Raw genomic sequence first — 21,053 nt, 5'->3', positions numbered from 1 at the left:
TAGTACATAATTTCCCTGTTACTGCATTGAAGCCTGTGACACATAACTCCCATTACTGCATTGCAGCCTGTGACGCATAATTTCATTTACTGCATTGTACCCATTGACGCATAATTCCAATTACTGCATTGAAATCTGTGATGCATAATTCCCATTACAGCATTAAAGCCTGTGACACATAATTCCTGTTACTGCATTGTAGCCTGTGACGCATAACTCCCATTACTGCAATGAAGCCTGTGACGCATAATACCTGTTACTGAATTGTAGACTGTGATGTATAATTTCATTTACTGCATTGTACCCATTGAGGCATAATTCCAATTACTGCAATGAAACCTGTGATGCATAATTCCCATTATAGCATCAAAGCCTGTGACACATAGTTGCCATTACTGCATTGTAGCCTGTGAGACATAATTCTCGTTACTGCATTGTAACCTGTGACACCTAATTTCATTACTGCATTGAAGCCTATGACGCATAACTCCCATTTCTGCATTGTAGTCTGTGATGCATAATTTCATTTACTGCATTGTAGCCTGTGATGTATAACTCCCATTATGGCATCGTAGCCAGTGACGCATAACTCCCATTACTGCATTGTAGCCTGTGACACATCATTCCCGCTACTGCAGCCTGTGACGCATAATTTCATTTACTGCATTGTACCCGTTGACACATATTTCCAATTACTGCATTGAAACCTGTGACACATAATTCCCATTACTGCATTGTAGCCTGTGACGCATAATTCCAGTTACTGCATTGGAGCCATGTGTCACATAATTCCCGTTACTGCATTCTAGCCTGTGACGCATAATTCCCGTTACTGCATTCTAGCCTGTGACGTATACTTCCCATTACTACATTGTAACCAGGACATGTAATTACCATCACTGCATTGTACCTAAGCGAATTTGCACTGTGCATTATACAGTATACTATATTAAATACTATTGCGTGGCTTTTAATGGAAAGCAAAGCAAGTGAATGTTAGTCTCAAAGGCTCTGTCTATTCATCTGCTCGCACACAGTGAATGGAGTGGAGCATATCAGAGCAAAGCCATGGAAGAAATTAGTTTAAACTGCCAACAAGAGAGGACATATTTCCTAACAAATTCTATGTCAAACATTCATATCCCCTGGTCTGGTATCACAATTGTATCAGTACCCTACCTCAAATGCTTTCTACCACTCTAATCTTCTCCACATTATTTCTTCCACTTTTGTGGTCAGTCATTAGGTTCTCCTGAACACAAACTTTTTTGTATGATTAGTATTATTTTTAGGATGGTCGTTAATTTATTGTGGGAAGAATCAGTTCAAGATAGAAGCAGTTTTGAGATGCCTTCTCCAGAAAGTAATTCATATTTTGTGTTTCTGTAATTAGCTAATTCAAAATGGTTGTCAAGAATTGGCTTAAACACAATTAAATATTTCTTGATCAATATTATTCATAAGAGTAATTTTTTTAGTTTCAAGTAATTTCTCCATATATTTAAAGAGCTTAGACTGTCTTAAAACACAACTTTGCTGTGAATCTAAGATGATAGGAATTGGTTCTAGTGTAATGTAAACTCATTCAGACATGTACAAGGATATTAGGGTAAAAGCACAACTTAATTATATAATTTTTGTATTTTTTATGAGTTTCTTTGAGTTCTACAAAGTGAGGAGTCCAAATGATGTTAAAAATAATAGGTGCCAGGCATTTCACTTCTCATAATGGCATTTGCATGTACATGAAGCAAAAGGCTTGTAGTGCTTAATTCAATTCAGTTTTATTAAAGAAGCCTACTTTATCCTTGGCGTAAGTTATAATGGTCAACCCCTTTTTAAAAGTGGAGAAATAGGGCTTGCATCCACACATTCTGGAATGAATTCAATGCCAGTTCCCAGACTTGTGTAGCTCAACTCACTAGTACCCAGATTCTACCCGAATCACATTTTAGAGACATTTAGGATCACTATCACCAGAGTCCGTTCATCATTGTTAGGATTATGGATGAGCACAATGCATTTCAGTATTTCATTACTTCAAGAAAGATCTGTTGTTAATTCAGTTAAAAACTCATATAAATGTAATAAGCGTGCATGTAATACTCCCACAAAATGTAATTTTTTGGGATGATGGTATTTTAACAGAGATAGCATTACTTATAACCAATGTTTGGGACAACAGAGTACCATCCAGCAAAGTGGGGATCATTTGTAACAATTTTGCACAGGTAGTGAAAGCCTGGCTGGTTTTGCTTGCCTGAGGCGGTTGGAGTGGAATGTTGCAGATTCTCCCTTTCATTTGTCTGACTTTCTACTGGACATTATCCTCTGTGAGATTATTTTGTTGGAAAGTGCTTGAATTGTGGTACATAAATCTCCATAACTGTTTGCAACAGAGTGGACAGTCTAAACTTCTTTTCTGTTCTCCAAGTTATTAAAAGTTATGCTGAAGTTGCAAGAACACTGTTTACATCAGTGTTTCAGTCTCACTAACTGTCAGAGATGGAAAATAAGGACTGCAGAATGTTTCACAACTTTGAAATACATTTAATCTATGTTATGAGTAGCAGCCACAAAATGGAGTTTCATATGCAATATCAAATTAGTTATGACTAACCTTATATGCATAATTTAATTGTAAATTATTTCATTTGATCTATTCTCAGACTGATAAATAGAGTGAGTGTGTATCACCTAGTGGATACTTATGTCATGGTATTGGACCATATTATATTGACTGTAAGGTCTTGTAATTTGTCTGTCTGTACTATTTTAGTTTACGTTATCTTGAACAACCATTGGGATCATGAATTAATTTCAGCCACCCTAGACTGAAAAAAGAGTGAGGGAACTGTCTTGAGCTTTGCTCAAGATCACCGTTCAGATGGTGGGCTTGAAGATGCTGGGTCAAAAGAGTTATTTAGAACATAGAACATAGAATAGTACAGCACAGTACAGGCCCTTCGGCCCACAATGTTGTGCCGACCCTCAAACCCTGCCTCCCATATAAGCCCCCACCTTAAATTCCTCCATACACCTGTCTAGTAGTCTCTTAAATTTCACTAGTGTATCTGCCACCACCACTGACTCAGGCAGTGCATTCCACGCACCAACCACTCTCTGAGTAAAAAACTTTCCTCTAATATCCCCCTTGAACTTCCCACCCCTTAACTTAAAGTCATGTCCTGTTGTATTGAGCAGTGGTGCCCTGGGGAAGAGGCGCTGGCTATCCACTCTATCTATTCCTCTTATTATCTTGTACACCTCTATCATGTCTCCTCTCATCCTCCTTCTCTCCAAAGAGTAAAGCCCTAGCTCCCTTAATCTCTAATCATAATCCATACTTTCTAAACCAGGCAGCATCCTGGTAAATCTCCTCTGTACCCTTTCCAATGCTTCCACATCCTTCCTATAGTGAGGTGACCAGAACTGGACACAATACTCCAAGTGTGGCCTAACCAGAGTTTTATAGAGCTGCATCATTACATCGCGATTCTTAAAATCTATCCCTCGACTTATGAAAGCTAACACCCCTATCCACCTGTGAGGCAACTTTCAGGGATCTGTGGACATGTACCCCGAGATCCCTCTGCTCCTCCACACTACCAAGTATCCTGCCATTTACTTTGTACTCTGCCTTGGAGTTTGTCCTTCCAAAGTGTACCACCTCACACTTCTCCGGGTTGAACTCCATCTGCCACTTCTCAGCCCACTTCTGCATCCTGTCAATGTCTCTCTGCAATCTTTGACAATCCTCTACACTATCTACAACACCACCAACCTTTGTGTCATCTGCGAACTTGCCAACCCACCCTTCTACCCCCACATCCAGGTCGTTAATAAAAATCACGAAAAGTAGAGGTCCCAGAACAGATCCTTGTGGGACACCACTCGTCACAATCCTCCAATCTGAATGTACTCTCTCCATCACCACCCTTTGCCTTCTGCAGGCAAGCCAATTCTGAATCCACCTGGCCAAACTTCCCTGGATCCCATGCCTTCTAACTTTCGGAATAAGCCTACCATGTGGAACCTTGTCAAATGCCTTCCTAAAATCCATATAGATCACATCCACTGCACTACCCTCATCTATATGCCTGGTCACCTCCTCAAGGAACTCTATCAGGCTTGTTAGACACGATCTGCCCTTCACAAAGCCATGCTGACTGTCCCTGATCAGACCATGATTTTCTAAATGCCTATAGATCCTATCTCTAAGAATATTTTCCAACAGCTTTCCTACCACAGACGTAAGGCTCACTGGTCTATAACTACCCGGATTATCCCTACTACCTTTTTTGAACAAGGGAACAACATTCGCCTCCCTCCAATCCTCCGGTACCATTCCCGTGGACAACGAGGACATAAAGATCCTAGCCAAAGGCTCAGCAATCTCTTCCTGCACTTCGTGGAGCAGCCGGGGGAATATTCCGTCAGGCCTGGGGGATTTATCTGTCCTAATGTATTTTAACAACTCCAACACCTCCTCTCCCTTAATATCAGCATGCTCCAGAACATCAACCTCACTCATATTGTCCTCACCATCATCAAGTTCCCTCTCATTGGTGAATACCGAAGAGAAGTATTCATTGAGGACCTCGCTCACTTCCACAGCCTCCAGGCACATCTTCCCACCTTTATCTCTAATCGGTCCTACCTTCACTCCTGTCATCCTTTTTTTCTTCACATAATTGAACAATGCCTTGGGGTTTTCCTTTACCCTACTCACCAAGGCCTTCTCATGCCCCCTTCTTGCTCTCCTCAGCCCTTTCTTAAGCTCCTTTCTTGCTTTCCTATGTTCCTCAATAGACCCATCTGATCCTTGCTTCCTAAACCTCATGTATGCTGCCTTCTTCCTCCTGACTAGATTTTCCACCTCACTTGTCACCCATTTCTGAGCTGTATGCCTCTATGATAGTTCCTACTGAACAGTACATGGTAATGGATATCAACTGAGAATAAACGATTGTGCTTGTCTGCTCCAGCAATCAGTTGGCATTCAATAGCCAAGATGTCATGGGACATTGACATTTGAATATAGGACTAAAGGAAAGTGATATTCCCAGCAAATATCAAGGATTGGAATAGGGTGTGGGGAGAAAAAAAATCATTTGAAAAGAGAAGTCAATTTTTAAAATATTCTAAATTGTCACTTGCTCCTGGAAATGTATTATTATTTCATTATCTGATTAAAAACCACTCCTAATTTGGAATCATTCCAAAGCATAAATTGATGGTTTTAAATGGTAGATTCAAGCTAGTGTTTTTTTTTTAAAAAAATGCTCTTTCATCTTAACACACAAAAACAATTGGATTATGGTACTTTGAAAACTCACTCAATATTTTTTCCTGGGGCCATTCAGCAATTACGATGGAGACAATGAGATTTTTCACTAATCTTTCTGAAGGGAGAGTTGTTATGTTCCACAACTTATGAAAGGTCATCAGCCTGAAACGTTAATTCTGCTTCTCTCCCCACAGAATCTGGTTGATTATTTCCAGCATTTTCTGTCTTTATTTCAAATTTCCAGCAGCCGAAGTTCCCTTGCCTTTCTTCCAGTTGTGAAACTGGCCACTTAGTGAGTGAGGGTATGGCTAGTGTGTGGGGTTGGGTGGATAGTGATATAAATTCAAACTCAGCCACCCTCTCTCGCCAATATACATTAATTCCATCTTGGGTAAGAGTTTACATAGTTACTTGAAGTGGCGTAAATTGAGTCTTTTATTCCATTTAATTCCTGACTACAACAGGAAAGCAGGATTAAAATGCCACTGTGATATATTTGTTTGAGAGGCTGTGCTATGATTCTGTCAAAGGTATGTCTGTATACACAACCCACCAACACTGTCAGTCATTATAGGAAACAGTGTGAGATTTATTTCATTATTCTTGTAAAGGCAGGAATTCGTGGAGTTCTATTGAAGGCAAGAGCCCTGCAGCCTAACCCTACCAGTGTGATTAATAATGTACTGTAATTTAGGCTGGGGATACCCTGGTGTCTGATTTGGATCCTGCTGACTGGAGAGTTTCCTAGTTTGGAGTGATACTCCTGCCAGCTATAGAACTCCAGCCTGTTTGATTCTGAGAAGCTCTTCACTTTTACCTTTGGTGGCTTAGGCTGGGACAGCTGCAGCCATGTCCTTGCATGGACTGACAGACAAGCTTGGGAATAGGAATTCAACTCACACTGAAACTTTGGATGGGCTCTCTATTCTTGGACACTGATGAGTGAGTGTTTCACCTGTGCCAGTAGTGTGGGTCTCTAACGATATCCAGCTTAGAATGTGCTCAAGGTGTCCAGGCTCCAAAGCAGCAATGGTCTTGTCGTTCTTGCTCGGGGGCAATTTTCATGAGGTTAGGGGTCAGTGGATAGTCATCAGGTTTAGGAATCTTGCTGGTTTTGTGCAACCTCCTTAGCCCGAGGACTCAGAGGTCAACCTTTGCACTCCCAAACACCTGGCGGAGATCAGCCAGTTCTGCTGCAACTACGATCCACTCTGGAGCATTCCTGGCTTGTAAAGGAAGGCAGTATAACAATTTATGTATTTACAGGTATGTATAACAAAGCTGGTAACAGCTTAGGAAAACTTGCTTAACTGAAAATTATTACAACGGACTAATAAATACTCTCTTGCATTGTCATAGTTAAAGAAAGAGCACTGAAGTCCCAGCTGATAGTGGCATCCCAATTACATTTCTTTTGGTGCAGTTAAGTACAAACACGTAAACTTCAGAAGAATTTTTACCACATTAAAATGGCCTTGATGAAGGGACAATAGGAGTGTATGTCTCCTCCTTCATGGAAATAGTATCTATGTACAAGTGACATCTTGAGAGATTTGATATGCTTTATAATTATATTGGAATTTATATGTGAAGTGATTTTAAGAATACAATGGACCAACCAACCCTCTAATTTTTTTTACAGCTGCATGGACCAACCATTGCTCTGAGCAGGAAAGTTTTACACGGCCTGAAAACTGTGCGACAATTTAAATGTTATTTTTTGTCATATGCGTACTATGAATATTTCGACTGAAAATTGAAAAATCACAGACCTTTGATTTTATTTATTAATTGAAGGCGCCAAAGAAAATCTTCCATGTCTTGTAAACATTTTCTAGCTGCGTCCAATTCCAGCTGTGCAGCAACAAAGGCTATGTGAGCGGGAGCATTTCAGTCACCGTGCGGCCATGCACCCACGCTGCTTACAGGGAATACTGCAATAGACTTTTAAATTAATAAAATAAAAGCAAATCAGAATGACCTTCTAAAATTTTAGCAGCATTATTGATATAATGAGTCCATGGTAATTCATTGTGCATGTATAACACCCCTCTAACTCAGAGGATTATTTAAAGATGTGGGCCCTCTTTAAATAATCATACTTTAGCTGAAGGCATTCTCTGGGCTAAGTAAATAGGTCATGCAATAATATCTGTAGAAATACATATTTTATTGTTTAGTTTAATAGCCTAAAGAGATAATATTGGGAATAAGCTTACAGGAAATGAATTGTCCACTGGGGTTGTCCATTGTGTCCGGTGCTCCCGATGCAGCCTACTCTACATTGGTGAGACCCGATGTAAATTGGGGGACTGCTTCGCCGAGCACCTCCACTCCATCAGCCAAATGTTGATGGCCAAGCATTTTAATTCCAGTTCCCATTCCCATTCCGACATGTCGGTCCATGGCCTCCTCTTCTGTTACGATGAGGCAACTCTCAGGGTGAAGGAGTAACACCCCATATTCCGTCTAAGCAGCCTTCAATCTGAGGTCATGATCATTGCTTTCTCCTTCTGGTAATCTTTTTTCTTTTCTTTTTCCCTCCCCCTTTCCTCTTCTATTCCCCACTAGCCTCTTACCTTCTCTCACCTGCCTGTCACCTCCCCCTGGGTCCCCTCCCTCTCTTTCTCCTCTCCTATCAGATCCCTTCTTCTCCATGCCTTTACTTTCTAGCTATTCTCCTTCCCCTTCTACCGCCTGGCATCTTTCCCCTTCCTTTCCAGTCCTGAGGAAGGGTTGTGGCCTGCACTTGACTATTTGTTCATTCCCATAGATGCTGCCTGACCTGCTGAGCTCCTCCAGCATTTTATGTGAGTTGCTCTGGATTTCCAGCATCTGCAGATTTTCTCTTGTGCTTACAGGAAGACAGCAGCTTATTGTGACATCCTGGTTGTTTTTTGTTAGTGAGCATTGTCACTGTTACATCTCCTCATTCTCAAGACAGTAGATAGTGAAGTTTCTTTCTCTTTAACTATATCCAATATTCTGCTGATAATCTGTGTGTAGTTGTACAGGCAGTTGTCATGTAACATGTACCTGGCTATTACAGCCAGGCCTAGTTCCCTCCTCGTCTCACACTCATCAGACATATTTTGAAATGTGAGTCTGTGGGTAGCAAATAGGAGCAGAAGCTCTTTCTGATTTTGCCCCTTTCTCTAATCAGGTGTTGCACCAGCAGTTCCTCCCCTTGCTGGGACTGTATACCTCAGTACAGGCAAGAAGTTGGAATCATTATGGGATGATTGTACTCAACAGGATCCTTTGAACAACTGGGCACTAGAAGGCAAAAATCCAGCTCACAAGAATATTAATCTAGCCGCAAAATTATATTCTTAATGTATGTTTGTTTTAATCCTTTATAACTGATGACCCTCTACTGGGATTTCCAACCTTGGAAAATTAAATGAATCTAATTGTCCTTTTTTCGAAGCTGAGTTTAAGACCAAATGGAAGATTAATATGTTAAATAGTGGACACCTGGAATGCAGCCATAGATAACAATTTTATTTGTGGCTTCTAATAGAAAGTTAGATAATGTAATTGTAAAGCTCAAGTGGTAGGTTTAAAAGTTAAACGGATTGGGACTTTTCTCTTTGAGAACAAATGCTCACTGACAAAATAAAAGGGGTCCTGACTGGCTTTCATAGAGACAATGTTTTGACTTGTGTAAGTTCCCAAACTGTTAGTGATAAATATAAAATGATGTCTGATTAGACCAATAAAGAGTCCAGAAGAAAGCTCTTTAACAGGTTTGTTCTCCAATGGTTAGAACATAGACCTATCAAATGGTGAAAAGCCTTGATAGAGTGGATGTGGAGAGGGTGTTTCCTATGATGGGAGAGTTTAGGACCAGAGGACACAGCCTCAGAATAGAGGGGCATGCTTTTAGAATGGAGATGAGGAGCAATTTCTTTAGCTAGAGAGTGGTGAATCTGTGGAATTTGTTGCCACAGGTAGCCGTGGAGGTCAAGTCACTGGGTATATTTAAGACAGAGGCTGATAGATTCTTGATTAATTAGGGCTTGAAGGGATATGGAAAGAAGGCAGGGGATTGGGGCTAAGTGGGAAAATGGATCAGCCATGATGAGATGGCAGAGCAGAGTCAATGGGCCATATGGCCTAATTCTGCTCCTATCGCTTATGGTCTTATGGAATTTGAAGGTATGGTTAAAGCATATAGCATCAATACAATAAGGTAAGCTGGATATATAGAAGGAAAAAAAATAGAAGTTTAAGATGAGAAGGTTTAATTCAATAAAGTGGGAAGAGTCTGTGTGTGATGTAAATCAAGAATTGACCACCAGCTAAAATGACTGCTTCTGTGCTTTAACTGTATGCAATATTAACTATCAGACACCTGGAAAGTGGAGTGTAGCAGTCAGCCAACTGATAGTACCAATGAAAGACCTAGTCATTATCATACAACCGATGGACAGCAAATCAGCTGTAGTGACTGACACCCATTAGATGAGAGCTTGGACATGCCAACGTGCAGGCATTTTCTGAAGATGCTTTGAGCCAGCTCAGGAGTAGTGACGTAGTTGCAAGCTTGGCATCTTTGTTGAAGGTCTTTGGAATTGTAGTTCTGGATCTCAGAATGTGCATGGTTGAAGGCAATGCTGCCATTGGAAGGACAGAGGTTATCAGGGACAGAATTGGAAAACATAGAGCAGGGGTTGCCAACCATTTTCATGTCATGGACTCTTACCATTAACTGTTGGGAATCACTGGCTTAGAGGCTTGCTGTGCTCGAGTGGTTAGTTTGATAGAAACTGGGGGAGAAACAGTAGATGATAAGAACGGCTAAGAGATGCTGGAATTCTGAAATAAAAACAGGAAATGCTGGGGAAAAATCCAACAGATCAGGCAGCATCTGTGGAAAGAGAAATAATTAATGTTTCACATTGAAGGTGCTACAATGGAATCTGGTGTGATGAGTTTGGAGTGAATGTGGTTATGATGGTTTTTTGGCATAAAGGCTGTTTTCAGGATTTCACTGACCAGCAGTTTAACTTAAATGTACTGTACATTAATACTCCACTTAAACAATCAGGAATTTGTGGCAGTTCCTGTTTAAATAAATTAGCTGACACATAATCACAGCCATGTGTCACCTCCTCCACTCATGTTTTAGACAACTTTATGCAAATCATTTTGTTCCTTCTCCTGTAGGGTTTAAGGAGACGGCCTTTCTGTTTGCGATTTCTTCAGCTGGCCTCACCCACTCGCTGGCCAAAGCTTGTAGTTCAGGCCGCATGGAGCGCTGTACCTGTGATGAGTCCCCTGACCTGGAGAACAAAGAGGCGTGGCAATGGGGTGGCTGTGGGGACAACCTCAAATACAGCATTAAGTTCATCAAGCACTTTTTGGGGCAGAGGAAAGCCAGCAAAGACCTGAGAGCCAGAGTTGATATGCACAACACCAATGTGGGCATCAAGGTGAGGACTGAACCTTTTCGATTGGTTAGATTCACAATTGTTTTTTGCGTTGATATTTTCAGATTCTTACAGGGGTCTGAACAGAAGTCTATCGCTCTTTGGTCAGGGAAATTGGAGTTAACCCTTGTGTGTTGATACATTTTATAAAACTCTAACTCCTGTCTGTAACATTGGCTTTAAAGGTAAATTTATCAACTTCTTAAATGACCTTAGAGATAGGTGTGGAATATCATGGATTGTAAAGTTTCACCAACCTTCTATCTCTCTATAATCATAACATTTGTGAACACCTATGGTGGTATTGTTTACAAATACCGTGTTGGACTATTTTCCATATTCAGTTTTATCACATGTTCCTTAAGGACACTGTAAAATAGAGCATTAAAATATCTCACTCAATGTTACAATATTATTTTCTTTTCTTTATTATGACCCAGAAAGCACTTGGCACTGTTTCAAGCATTTGAATCAGTGGTGTGAGGTGGGTCAAGGGCCTACTGTTTTAATTCATGAACTCCAAAGTATTGGTTGCTATAGGTCAGATCTTGCACAATTTTCTAATTCTACAAAGAAAAACTGGGAGATTGTGGGTTTGGTGAGGGGAATGTGGGAGTGGAGGGTAACAAAAGAGAGTCCCTGAGTTGGAAAGGATGCAACATTGGGAGTAGGCTGTGTTTAGCAGTTTGTCAAGATAAGGCCAGGGCTGATTTGGTAAGAGTTGTCCACTCTCACCAAAGCATTCATACTTTTTCAGTTCAACCTGCCCATCCCCCCACCCTCGTGCAACAAAGATTAACATGCCATCTGTCTATCTACCTGTAATGGTCTTCACAGTGCCCAAGATTCGGTTAGGCAGGTCTTCTTTCATTACTACTGATGCATGTCTTCCATATAAACCAAGAACGAACAAACAAACACACACACACACACACACACACACACACACACACACACACACACACACACACACACACACAAACACCGCCCCCTCCGTGCGAGGCACTAGAATTTGTTCGTTTGTAACTCTAGTGTCTTTGAGTCAGTTCTTTTTATCAAGCTACCAGCTTCTCCCTAAATTCGCAGTCTCCTTGCCTAGTAATACCATTTTTCTAAGCAGTTTGAACCATGCATTTAATAGTTTCTGTGTGCCGTACGAAAACCTCTCTCTTCCCTCTTGTCTGAATCCATCTTCTTTCTTCTCAGATGATAGTGCATGCACACAATCGCAGAAACTCAATTTTGACTTGTCAATGTTATAGAGTCATGGCGTCAAAGACATACATAGCATGACACAGGCTCTTCAGCCGACTGTCTGCACTGATTCAAGATTCAGATTTATTTCAGAATCAGAATCAGGTTTATTATCACCGGCATGTGATGTGAAATTTGTTAACTTAGCAGCAGCAGTTCAATACAATACATAATCTAGCAGAGAAGTAAATTAATAAATAAGTAAATCAATTACAGTATATGTATATTGAATAGATTAAAAATCGTGCAAAATCAGAAATACTGTATATTTAAAAAGTGAGGTATTGTCTGAGGGTTCAGTGTCCATTTAGGAATCGGATGGCAGAGGGGAAGAAGCTGTTCCTGAATCGCTGAGTGTGTGCCTTCAGGCTTCTGTACCTCCTACCTGATGGTAACAGTGAGAAAAGGGCATGCCCTGGGTGCTGGAGGTCCTTAATAATGGACGCTGCCTTTCTGAGACACCGCTCCCTGAAGGTGTCCTGGGTACTTTGTAGGCTAGTACCCAAGATGGAGCTGACTAGATTTACAACCTTCTGCAGCTTCTTTTGGTCCTGTGCAGTAGCCCCTCCATACCAGACAGTGATGCAGCCTGTCAGAATGCTCTCCACAGTACATCAATAGAAGTTTTTGAGTGTATTTCTTAACATGCCAAATCTCTTCAAACTCCTAATGAAGTATAGCCACTATCCTGCCTTCTTTATAACTGCATCGATATGTTGGGACCAGGTTAGAGATCTTGATACCCGGGAACTTGAAACTGCTCACTGTCTCCACTTCTGATCGCTCTATGAGGATTGGTATGTGTGCCTTCGTCTTACCCTTCCTAAAGTCCACAATCAGCTTGTTGCTGCAACACCACTCCATTAGTTGGCATATCTCACTCCTGTACGCCCTCTCGTCACCACCTGAGATTCTACCAATAATGCTTGTATGAACAGCAATTTTATAGATGGTATTTGAACTATGCCTAGCCACACAGTCATGTGTATATCAAGAATAGGGCAGTGAACTATGCACACACCTCTGAGGTGCGCCAGTGTTGATCGTCAGTGAGGAGGATATGTTATCACTAATCCGCACAGACTGTGGTCTTCTGGTTAGGAAGTTGAGGATCCAATTGCAGAGGGAGGTACAGAGGCCCAGGTTCTGCAACTTCTCAATCAGGATTGTGGGAATTATGGTATTAAATGCTGAACTAAAGTCGTTGAACAGCATCCTGACATAGGTGTTTGTGTTGTCTAGGTGGTCTAAAACCGTATGGGGAGCCATTGAGATTGCATCTGCCGTTGACCTATTGTGGCGATAGGCAAATTGCAATGGGTCCAGGTCCTTGCTGAGGCAGGAGTTCAGTCTAGTCATGACCAACCTCCCAAAGCATTTCATCACTGTTGATGTGAGTGCTACCAGGCGATAGTCATTAAGGTATCTCACATTATTCTTCTTAGGCACTGGTATAATTGTTGCCTTTTTGAAGCAAGTGGGAACTTCTGCCCATAGCAGAGAGAGGTTGAAAATGTCCTTGAATACTGCCATCAGTTGGTTGGCACAGGTTTTCAGAGCCTTACCAGGTACTCCATCGGGACCTTCCGCCTCGCGAGGGTTCACTCTCTTTAAAGACAGGCTAACATCAGCCTCTGGAATAGAGATCACAGGGTCATCAGATGCAGCAGGGATCTTCACAGCTGTAGTTATATTCTCCCTTTCAAAGCAGGCCTAAAAGGCGTTGAGTTCATCTGGTAGTGAAGCATTGCTGCCATTCATGCTATTGGGTTTTGCTTTGTAGAAAGTAATGTCTTGCAAACCCTGCCAGAGTTGTAGTACATCCGATGTCTCCTCCAACCTCATTCAAAATTGTCTCTTCGCCCTTGAAATACCCCTCTGCAAATCATACTGGATTTCTGGTACAAGCCTGGGTCACCAGACTTGAAAGCCACAGATCTAGCCTTCAGCAGATGACATACCTCCTGGTTCATCCATGGCTTTTTGTTTGGGAATGTACGGTAAGTCTTTGTAGGCACACACTCATCCACACAGGTCTTATTGAAGTTGGTAACAACTGCAGCATAGTCATCTAGGTCTGAAGATGAATCCCCGAATACACTCCAGTCCAGTCCTGTAGGTGCTCTTGTGCTTCCCTTGTCCATACCTTCTTGGCCCTCACTACTGGTGCCGCAGTCTTCAGTCTCTGCCTATACTCAGGTGTAGAAGTACAGCCAGGTGATCAGACTTCCCAAAGTGAGGGTGTGGAATAGCACAGTAGACATTCTTGATGGTGGTGTAACAATGGTCCAGTGTGCTGTTTCCTCTGGTATTGTACGTGATCTGTTGATGATAATTGCTTAGTGATTTTTTCAGACTGGCCTGGTTAAAATCTCCCAAAACGATGGTGAAGGCGTTTCAGTGTGCTGTTTCATGCATGTTGATCCCATTGCCCAGATCACCTAAAGCCTGATTGACATTGACCTGAGATGGAATGTATATATACTGCTACCAAAATGACCCAGAGAACTCCCGTGTAGGTAAGAAGGATGGCATTTTACTGCTAGATATTCCAGGTCTGGTGAGCAGAATTGGGACAGCACTGATATATTTGTGCACCAAGAAGAGTTGACCATGAGGCATACTCCTCCATCTCTGCTTTTGAGAGACTCTATAGATCTATCCTGACGGTGTATAGTAAACCCGTCGATCTGAATCACTGCATCCGGTATGGAAGGGGTTAACCAGGATTCCATGAAACAAAAGACACACGGTCCTAATGTCCCTCTGATTCAGCACTCTGGTTCTGAAGTCATCGATTTTATTCACCAGAGACTGCACGTTTGCCAGCAAGATAGTCTATATAGGGAGTTTAAAATCCCATTTCCTTAAACGCACCGGTAACTCATGTGTACATGGAAACATACAGTGAAATGTGCCATTTTTATTAACCACCCCAGCACACACGAGAGTGTGCTGGGGGAAGCCTGCAAGCTTCACCACATATTCCGGTGCCAACCTAACATGGGCACGGTGCTCAGCTGAACAATTCAACACAACAACCAACAAAACAACATCAACAAAAACAAACACTGTTCCTTCCTCCCAGGCACGCACACACACAGACCTTTAACCCCAGGACAGGCCACCAGTCTCCAGTGGATGTGGACTCTGGCCGTCAGACACTGGACTGCCACACCTCAGTGGACTCACAGATATTTCCAGATTTAGCTTTGAACAACGCGCCGTGACTCCTGGACTTCCCATTCATCCCTTGGCCTTGACCTTTGTCATTGAACCCTGGATGCGCCAATCACCGAACATGAGGCCTCAAGCTCTGGACCCACTGATGATAGGACCCTGAACAAATGAACAAACACCCACTTATATCAATCCTATGCTAATCCCAATTTATTCTCCGTGCATTCCATTAATTGCCCCCAGATTCTACCACCCACCTACACACTAGGGGTAACTTACTCGGGGTCTGTTAACCTACCAAACCACACATCTTTGGAGAGGAAACCAGAGCACCCAGAGGAAACCTGTGTAGTTATGGGGAGAACATGCAAACTCCGCTTAGACAGCATCCCAGGTGATGTGAGGATGCAGCTCTACCAGTGTGTCACCTGAATTGTGTCCTTGGACATTTTCTTTTTTTCCTCCTTAAGTCTGTAATGGCAGGGCAGATTTTATATAATTTACTGTATCATAACTTTGTGTGCTTGGAGATCTTATTGAGGAGGCAGACAGTTAGTTCAGGACCCAATATGTGAGTGAATTCCTAAACTGGGTTCCTGGCATCTCCAGTTTAGGTGTTTGCATTCATAAGATCTCAATGAGCACTGTGAACTCAAAGGACAAAACAAGGGAAAACTTGAGCATGGTTTCTGGTCATTGCAATTTATTTTTGAGATTTGAAGATTTGCTGCTCTCTGAGAAAGTGATAGTTTTGTAAGTTTAATTGGGCTCTCTGCACACACAATGCAAGGACCCAGACTGCTGCAACAGCCCAGGTCAGACTTTCAGCTGGTAGGGAATTGCAAGAATGAGCTACCACTTGCCAAAGTACTAGCTGTTTAGAAATAAAAAAAATGTTTCAAATACTTTGAAAATTGTTAACAAATCATATAGAATTCCTAAGATTCTTGCTTGCTATTTACTATATGTTGAATTAATTGTGTTTGATGTTGATGGCAATGCAAGAAAACTGTTGTTTCCTCACTGACAGGTGGTTACAATCAATCTAACTCTTCACTGTTTACACATTTATTTTCTTTAATGGAAAGTAATTAAAAGAAGCACAACAAACAGCAGAAAAATTATCTTCAGGTTAAATGATGCTAAGTTTAAATACCTGCCACAGGAAACTCTGAAAGGAAAATATCAAAAGATTCTGTGCTAAAGTCATCAAAAGCCATTTTTTTCTTTTTGTATTAAATTGCAGCTTCCAGGTACCAAAGCACTAATCTAACAGGAGGCAAAGGTTAGCAGTTAGCTGCCAGCCTGATAAGAAACATTGCCTGAAGTGTGTTTACTGACTGAATGCAAAGAACTGCAAATAAGGAATTAGTCAGGACAAAGCATGTTTATGCAGAGAGCAAAGCATTGCAATGCTTTCAGGAAACCAGAGATGATCACTTAAGTATTTGAAGCTCATCAGATACCCCAATAATTGGAACAAGTATTGCTCATTGACTCATCAAAGTTATACCTGTTCAGACTGCCCTCACCTGAAAAAGCAAGCCTTTTAAAATTTCGCTGAAATTACAATTTAGCTTTTTGAAATATTTTTCCATCACATTTCATTCAATGCTGTGCTAATGTAGCAACTAAAATGATGATGAATAAATTAAACATATGTATGGTAATATAGGAAATGCATAATTACTAGGCTCATCTACGTTTAGAAATTACATTGCTAATTTCACTTAGGGCATTTATCATATTGAAGAGAATTACTATTGGATGGAAGATTTTCTATTCCTGTCTCCAGTGTGACCACAATGGACTTTATGATTAAATAAAGCACAGGCCTCTCTTACATTTAATCCCTGTACTTCGCTTTATTTGGATCTCTAGCAATCCTTTTAAACCATGTTCAGAAAGTTTCTTGAATTTGTCCCAGTGCGCCCTTTCGATTCTCCAAACTAATCATGAAAGGATGAATGTATGTATAATTCCATATTGATTACAAGTAGATTCAGATTATGACTAGTTTAATGCTGTATTGATTTAACTGTGGTAAAGTTTGCTGATAAACTGTACAGAAAGAAATGTGAGAGATTGTACGCTGGATTCAAACACAAGGCACAAGCAACTGAGAAAGTTTAAGATGATGGCATGAACCTGGGTGATTCCCAAATGGGTTTAGAATCAGATTCAGATTTAATATCACTGACAAATATTGTAAAATTTGTTGTTTTGTGACAGCAGTACATTGCAATGCATAAAATACTATAATTTACAATACAAAATACAGTGTGTGTATATATATATATATAGAGAGAGAGAGGGCACGAGCGAGCGAAAAGAAAGCAAAAATAGTGTTGCAGTGGTTCATTGTCTGTTCCTTAAGGTTCATAGCTGGGGGTGGGAATGGAGATAAGCTCCCACTACCTATTAAATGCTCCCAATGGCATGTACCTCAAATAGCTTCTGACAACCAAGAAAAGCTCCGGGCCTTCACGTGTGGCTTGGCTACTAAGCGCGATGGAACCATTTCTACTGACAGGAGAAGGGGCAAAGAGGGTTACTGGAGCCTTAAGGCAAGTCGCTTCTTGCTGGTGGGGCTCGTCAGCCGTGGTTGTCAGTGTATCTAGGAGAAGGGAAATTCTGATCTCAAATCTTTGCTGCCTTGCAGCTATACCTATTCATGTGGAAGGCTTTGGGTGTAAACCCTGAGACAAAAATCCGGAGCTGGAGTCCCTAAGACAGTCTTGCATTGAGTTCAATGCCGACTGGCAACTGCTGCGATGCTGCTGGTACCAAACTGTATTAGTCTCTGCCGTTCCTTTGGGTTCATCTGTTGCGTGGAGACGGGGAGCTTGCTACATGAGCAACAGCTTACTCTCCATGTCGTACTGCCCAGGCTTGGATATTTAGATAGCTAGGACACAACATCCATGGTCACTCTGACTGACAGAGGCTCTCACCCTCACTTCACTGTCCAGAAATCCGATGCCAGAGGGTCCATTAACATTCAGTCTGACTGAAATTGAAATCTTTGTAGAATCAAAATTTATGTATTTTGGTTCATCACTGGAAAAGAAAATTATTTTACAATGTTAAGAAATCACGCGTGTGAGGTTTCAGCCCTATGTGTCATTAGTGAGATTATAATAATGTTCACATTTCATTGTTCTGCCTTTACTTTTGCTTACGTGGAGTAGATTGATCACTGGATGGCAAGCAGTAACTTCCATGCAGAATGCAGCATTGAATGAACTGTAAATTTCCTGATTTCTGTTTTCACTTCAATTCAAGCCAAGTTAACTCCAGAACAATGAAAGGATAATGATCAATATAGTTTAGAAACGCAATGTGAAGTCAAGGAGCTTATTTCTCTGTCGTGTTGAACAGGTGACAATTTGCACCTTTACGGAATGTCTTTCTTTTAAAGTGGAGAGAGATCAGGTTAGCCACCAATCTGAAAATTAAAATTAGCTATTTGTCACATGTACATCGAAACATACAGTAAAGTGTATTGTTCGTGTCAAAATCACACAAGTGAGCACTGTGCCCGGAAGCCCGAAAGCGTAGCACCACTCCTGGCGCCAACACAGCATACTCACCATTCACTAAACCTCACTGTATGTCTTTGGAATGTGGGAGGAAACTGCAACACCGGGAGGAAACCACACACTGTCAGAGACACTGTAATTACATTTTCCTAACCACTACACTACTAAAATTTGTTAATATATTTGCATTAATGTACAAAGGTGAAGTACTTCCACAATATGTGAACTTTAAAAGTGCCATAACAGAATATGACTAATTATCAGCAAAACCCACAAAATGCTGGAGGAGCTCAGCAGGTCAGGCATTATCCATGGGGAGGAATAAACAGTCAACGTTTTGGGCTGAGACCCTTCATCAGGACTGGAAAGAAAAGGGGCAGAAGCAGAGTCACTGCTTATTCCCCTTCTTATTCTAGCTTCTTTTCCAGTCCTGATGAATGTTCTTGATCTGAAAGTTGACTGTTTATTTCCCTCCACAGAAGCAGCCTGACCTGCTGAGTTCCTCCACCATTCTGTATTAAGGTTAATAATCACATTGTGATGGCATTAGACAGCACTGTAATGAGCCTCACTGCCTCAGAGCTTCACAGATAATCTTGATCTTGGATGCTGTCATTGTAGTTCACACCGAAAGGTGTGTGTTTCCCCAAGTGCCCCTGTTTTCTCCCATATCCCCAAGGTTGCTAGGGGCTACATTGTCTACTTTAATTTAGTGAGCTGAGGGATTTTTATTTTGAAGATAATTGTAAATTGCCTCAGTATAGATGGGTAGCAGGAGAATTGGGCAGGTCGCAGTTGATGGGAATGTGAGAAGGAACGTGGAATTAGTGTAGATGAATGTAAATGTAGTGAGCTGAGTTTCTGTGCTTTGTAACTCTGTACTGGGAGTTCCTTGAATGTTCTGTCGTACAGACATTATGAAGAATACAATTAGAAAAGCTCATTAATCCATTACATATTCAAACACCTAATTATGAACTACTAATTTGATCTGCAGCAAATGAATAATTTAATAATAGATTAAAACAGAAGAACTTAATGCAATTTTTTCATGGCCCCAGAGGAAATTCAATTAAAAAAATTCCATTATATTGCCCTGGCAGAATTCAATGTACCCTGTTGAATTGCCCTGATCCCAGTAAACCTACAATGTTGCACTGGATGTTACATCATTTCACCCTTTACCAATATATACTGTACAGCAACTCAGCCTATCAGTCAGGTGGTCATCCAGCCAGAGGGCAGAGGATCTGGATCAATTATCAATCTGAGTGAAGAGTTGATGGATTTATTGTGGATGATTATGAAGTATTCTGTATTGGAAAAGTGTGTACAAAAAGCATAGGTAATGAAATATCTATGATTTTGTACTGGTGGTTGATGAAGGTGATGAATGTTTTAATATTATATTTTGAAAAGCACTTTAATACACTTTTGATGTTGGGCCAATAGAACTTAATGGTCTTCTGTGCATCATGTGTAACATAGTGTACAATAAAGTAGTCCATTGGGTAGCTAAGCTCTAATATAATAGGTCACCATGCATATTTGTCTTCTCACCTGACCTTTTCTCTTCCAGGCTGTAAAAAGTGGTTTGAAAACCACATGTAAATGCCATGGCGTATCTGGATCCTGTGCGGTTCGAACCTGCTGGAAGCAGCTCTCATCTTTTCATGAAACAGGCAAGCTTCTCAAACACAAGTATGAAACAGCCGTTAGAGTCCACAGTGTTACCAACGATGCCACAGGTGAGACTGAGCTCATCAGCCCCAAAAAGCACAGCTACACCTTGAAGAACCACATCCCAAGGACTACAGATCTCGTTTACATCGAGGACTCCCCGAGTTTCTGTCGGCCAAGTAAATACTCTCCTGGGACTGCAGGCAGGGTGTGCTCAAAGGAGACAAACTGTGAGAGTATGTGCTGTGGGCAGGGTTACAACACCCAGAGTCTCCTGGTGCACCGACCCTGCCACTGTCAAGTGCAGTGGTGCTGCTATGTGGAGTGCCAGCAGTGTTCTCAAAGGGAGGAGATCTATACTTGCAAACACTAGTAGTAAGAAGATAAGACAACAAGAAAAACACAGGTGAAGGAAAGAACAAGACTTTGAAGTTGCAAGTTAAGCTGCGGTTTGTGCATGCTCTTCTGAGACAAAGTCAGAAAGCCTTTGGAAAAATAAGATTATACTGTAGACTTAAGCCTTACTGAACATATTATTGAAAGTGTACATGCCTTCAGATTAAAGAATCTGTATTCAGAAGATTTCAGCTGAACTAACATCTATCCAAACTTTAGAGGAGTGAAGAGTAGATATCAAGGTTTCAGGTGGGCTTGTAGGGAAGATCTGATTGA

The 21,053-nt window shown here is 41.3% G+C and overlaps 1 protein-coding gene across 1 annotated transcript in view; it reads left to right on the top strand.

Moving 5' to 3' along the window:
• Nucleotides 1-20,763, top strand: part of wnt9b (wingless-type MMTV integration site family, member 9B) — a 29,693-nt gene extending 8,930 nt beyond the window's left edge. Inside the window, exons 3-4 of the mRNA XM_072249009.1 lie at nt 10,463-10,728; nt 20,281-20,763. Coding sequence (XP_072105110.1) covers nt 10,463-10,728; nt 20,281-20,754 — 740 coding nt within the window. The 3' untranslated portion in view covers nt 20,755-20,763. The remainder of the gene's footprint in view (nt 1-10,462; nt 10,729-20,280) is intronic.
• The last annotated feature ends 290 nt before the right edge of the window (nt 20,764-21,053 follow it).

The sequence above is a fragment of the Mobula birostris genome, chromosome X (genome assembly GCF_030028105.1).
Source record: "Mobula birostris isolate sMobBir1 chromosome X, sMobBir1.hap1, whole genome shotgun sequence".
Taxonomy (NCBI): domain Eukaryota; kingdom Metazoa; phylum Chordata; class Chondrichthyes; order Myliobatiformes; family Myliobatidae; genus Mobula; species Mobula birostris.
Note: the sequence above shows the minus strand (reverse complement) of the source record. Positions and strands in the feature narration are given on the sequence as shown.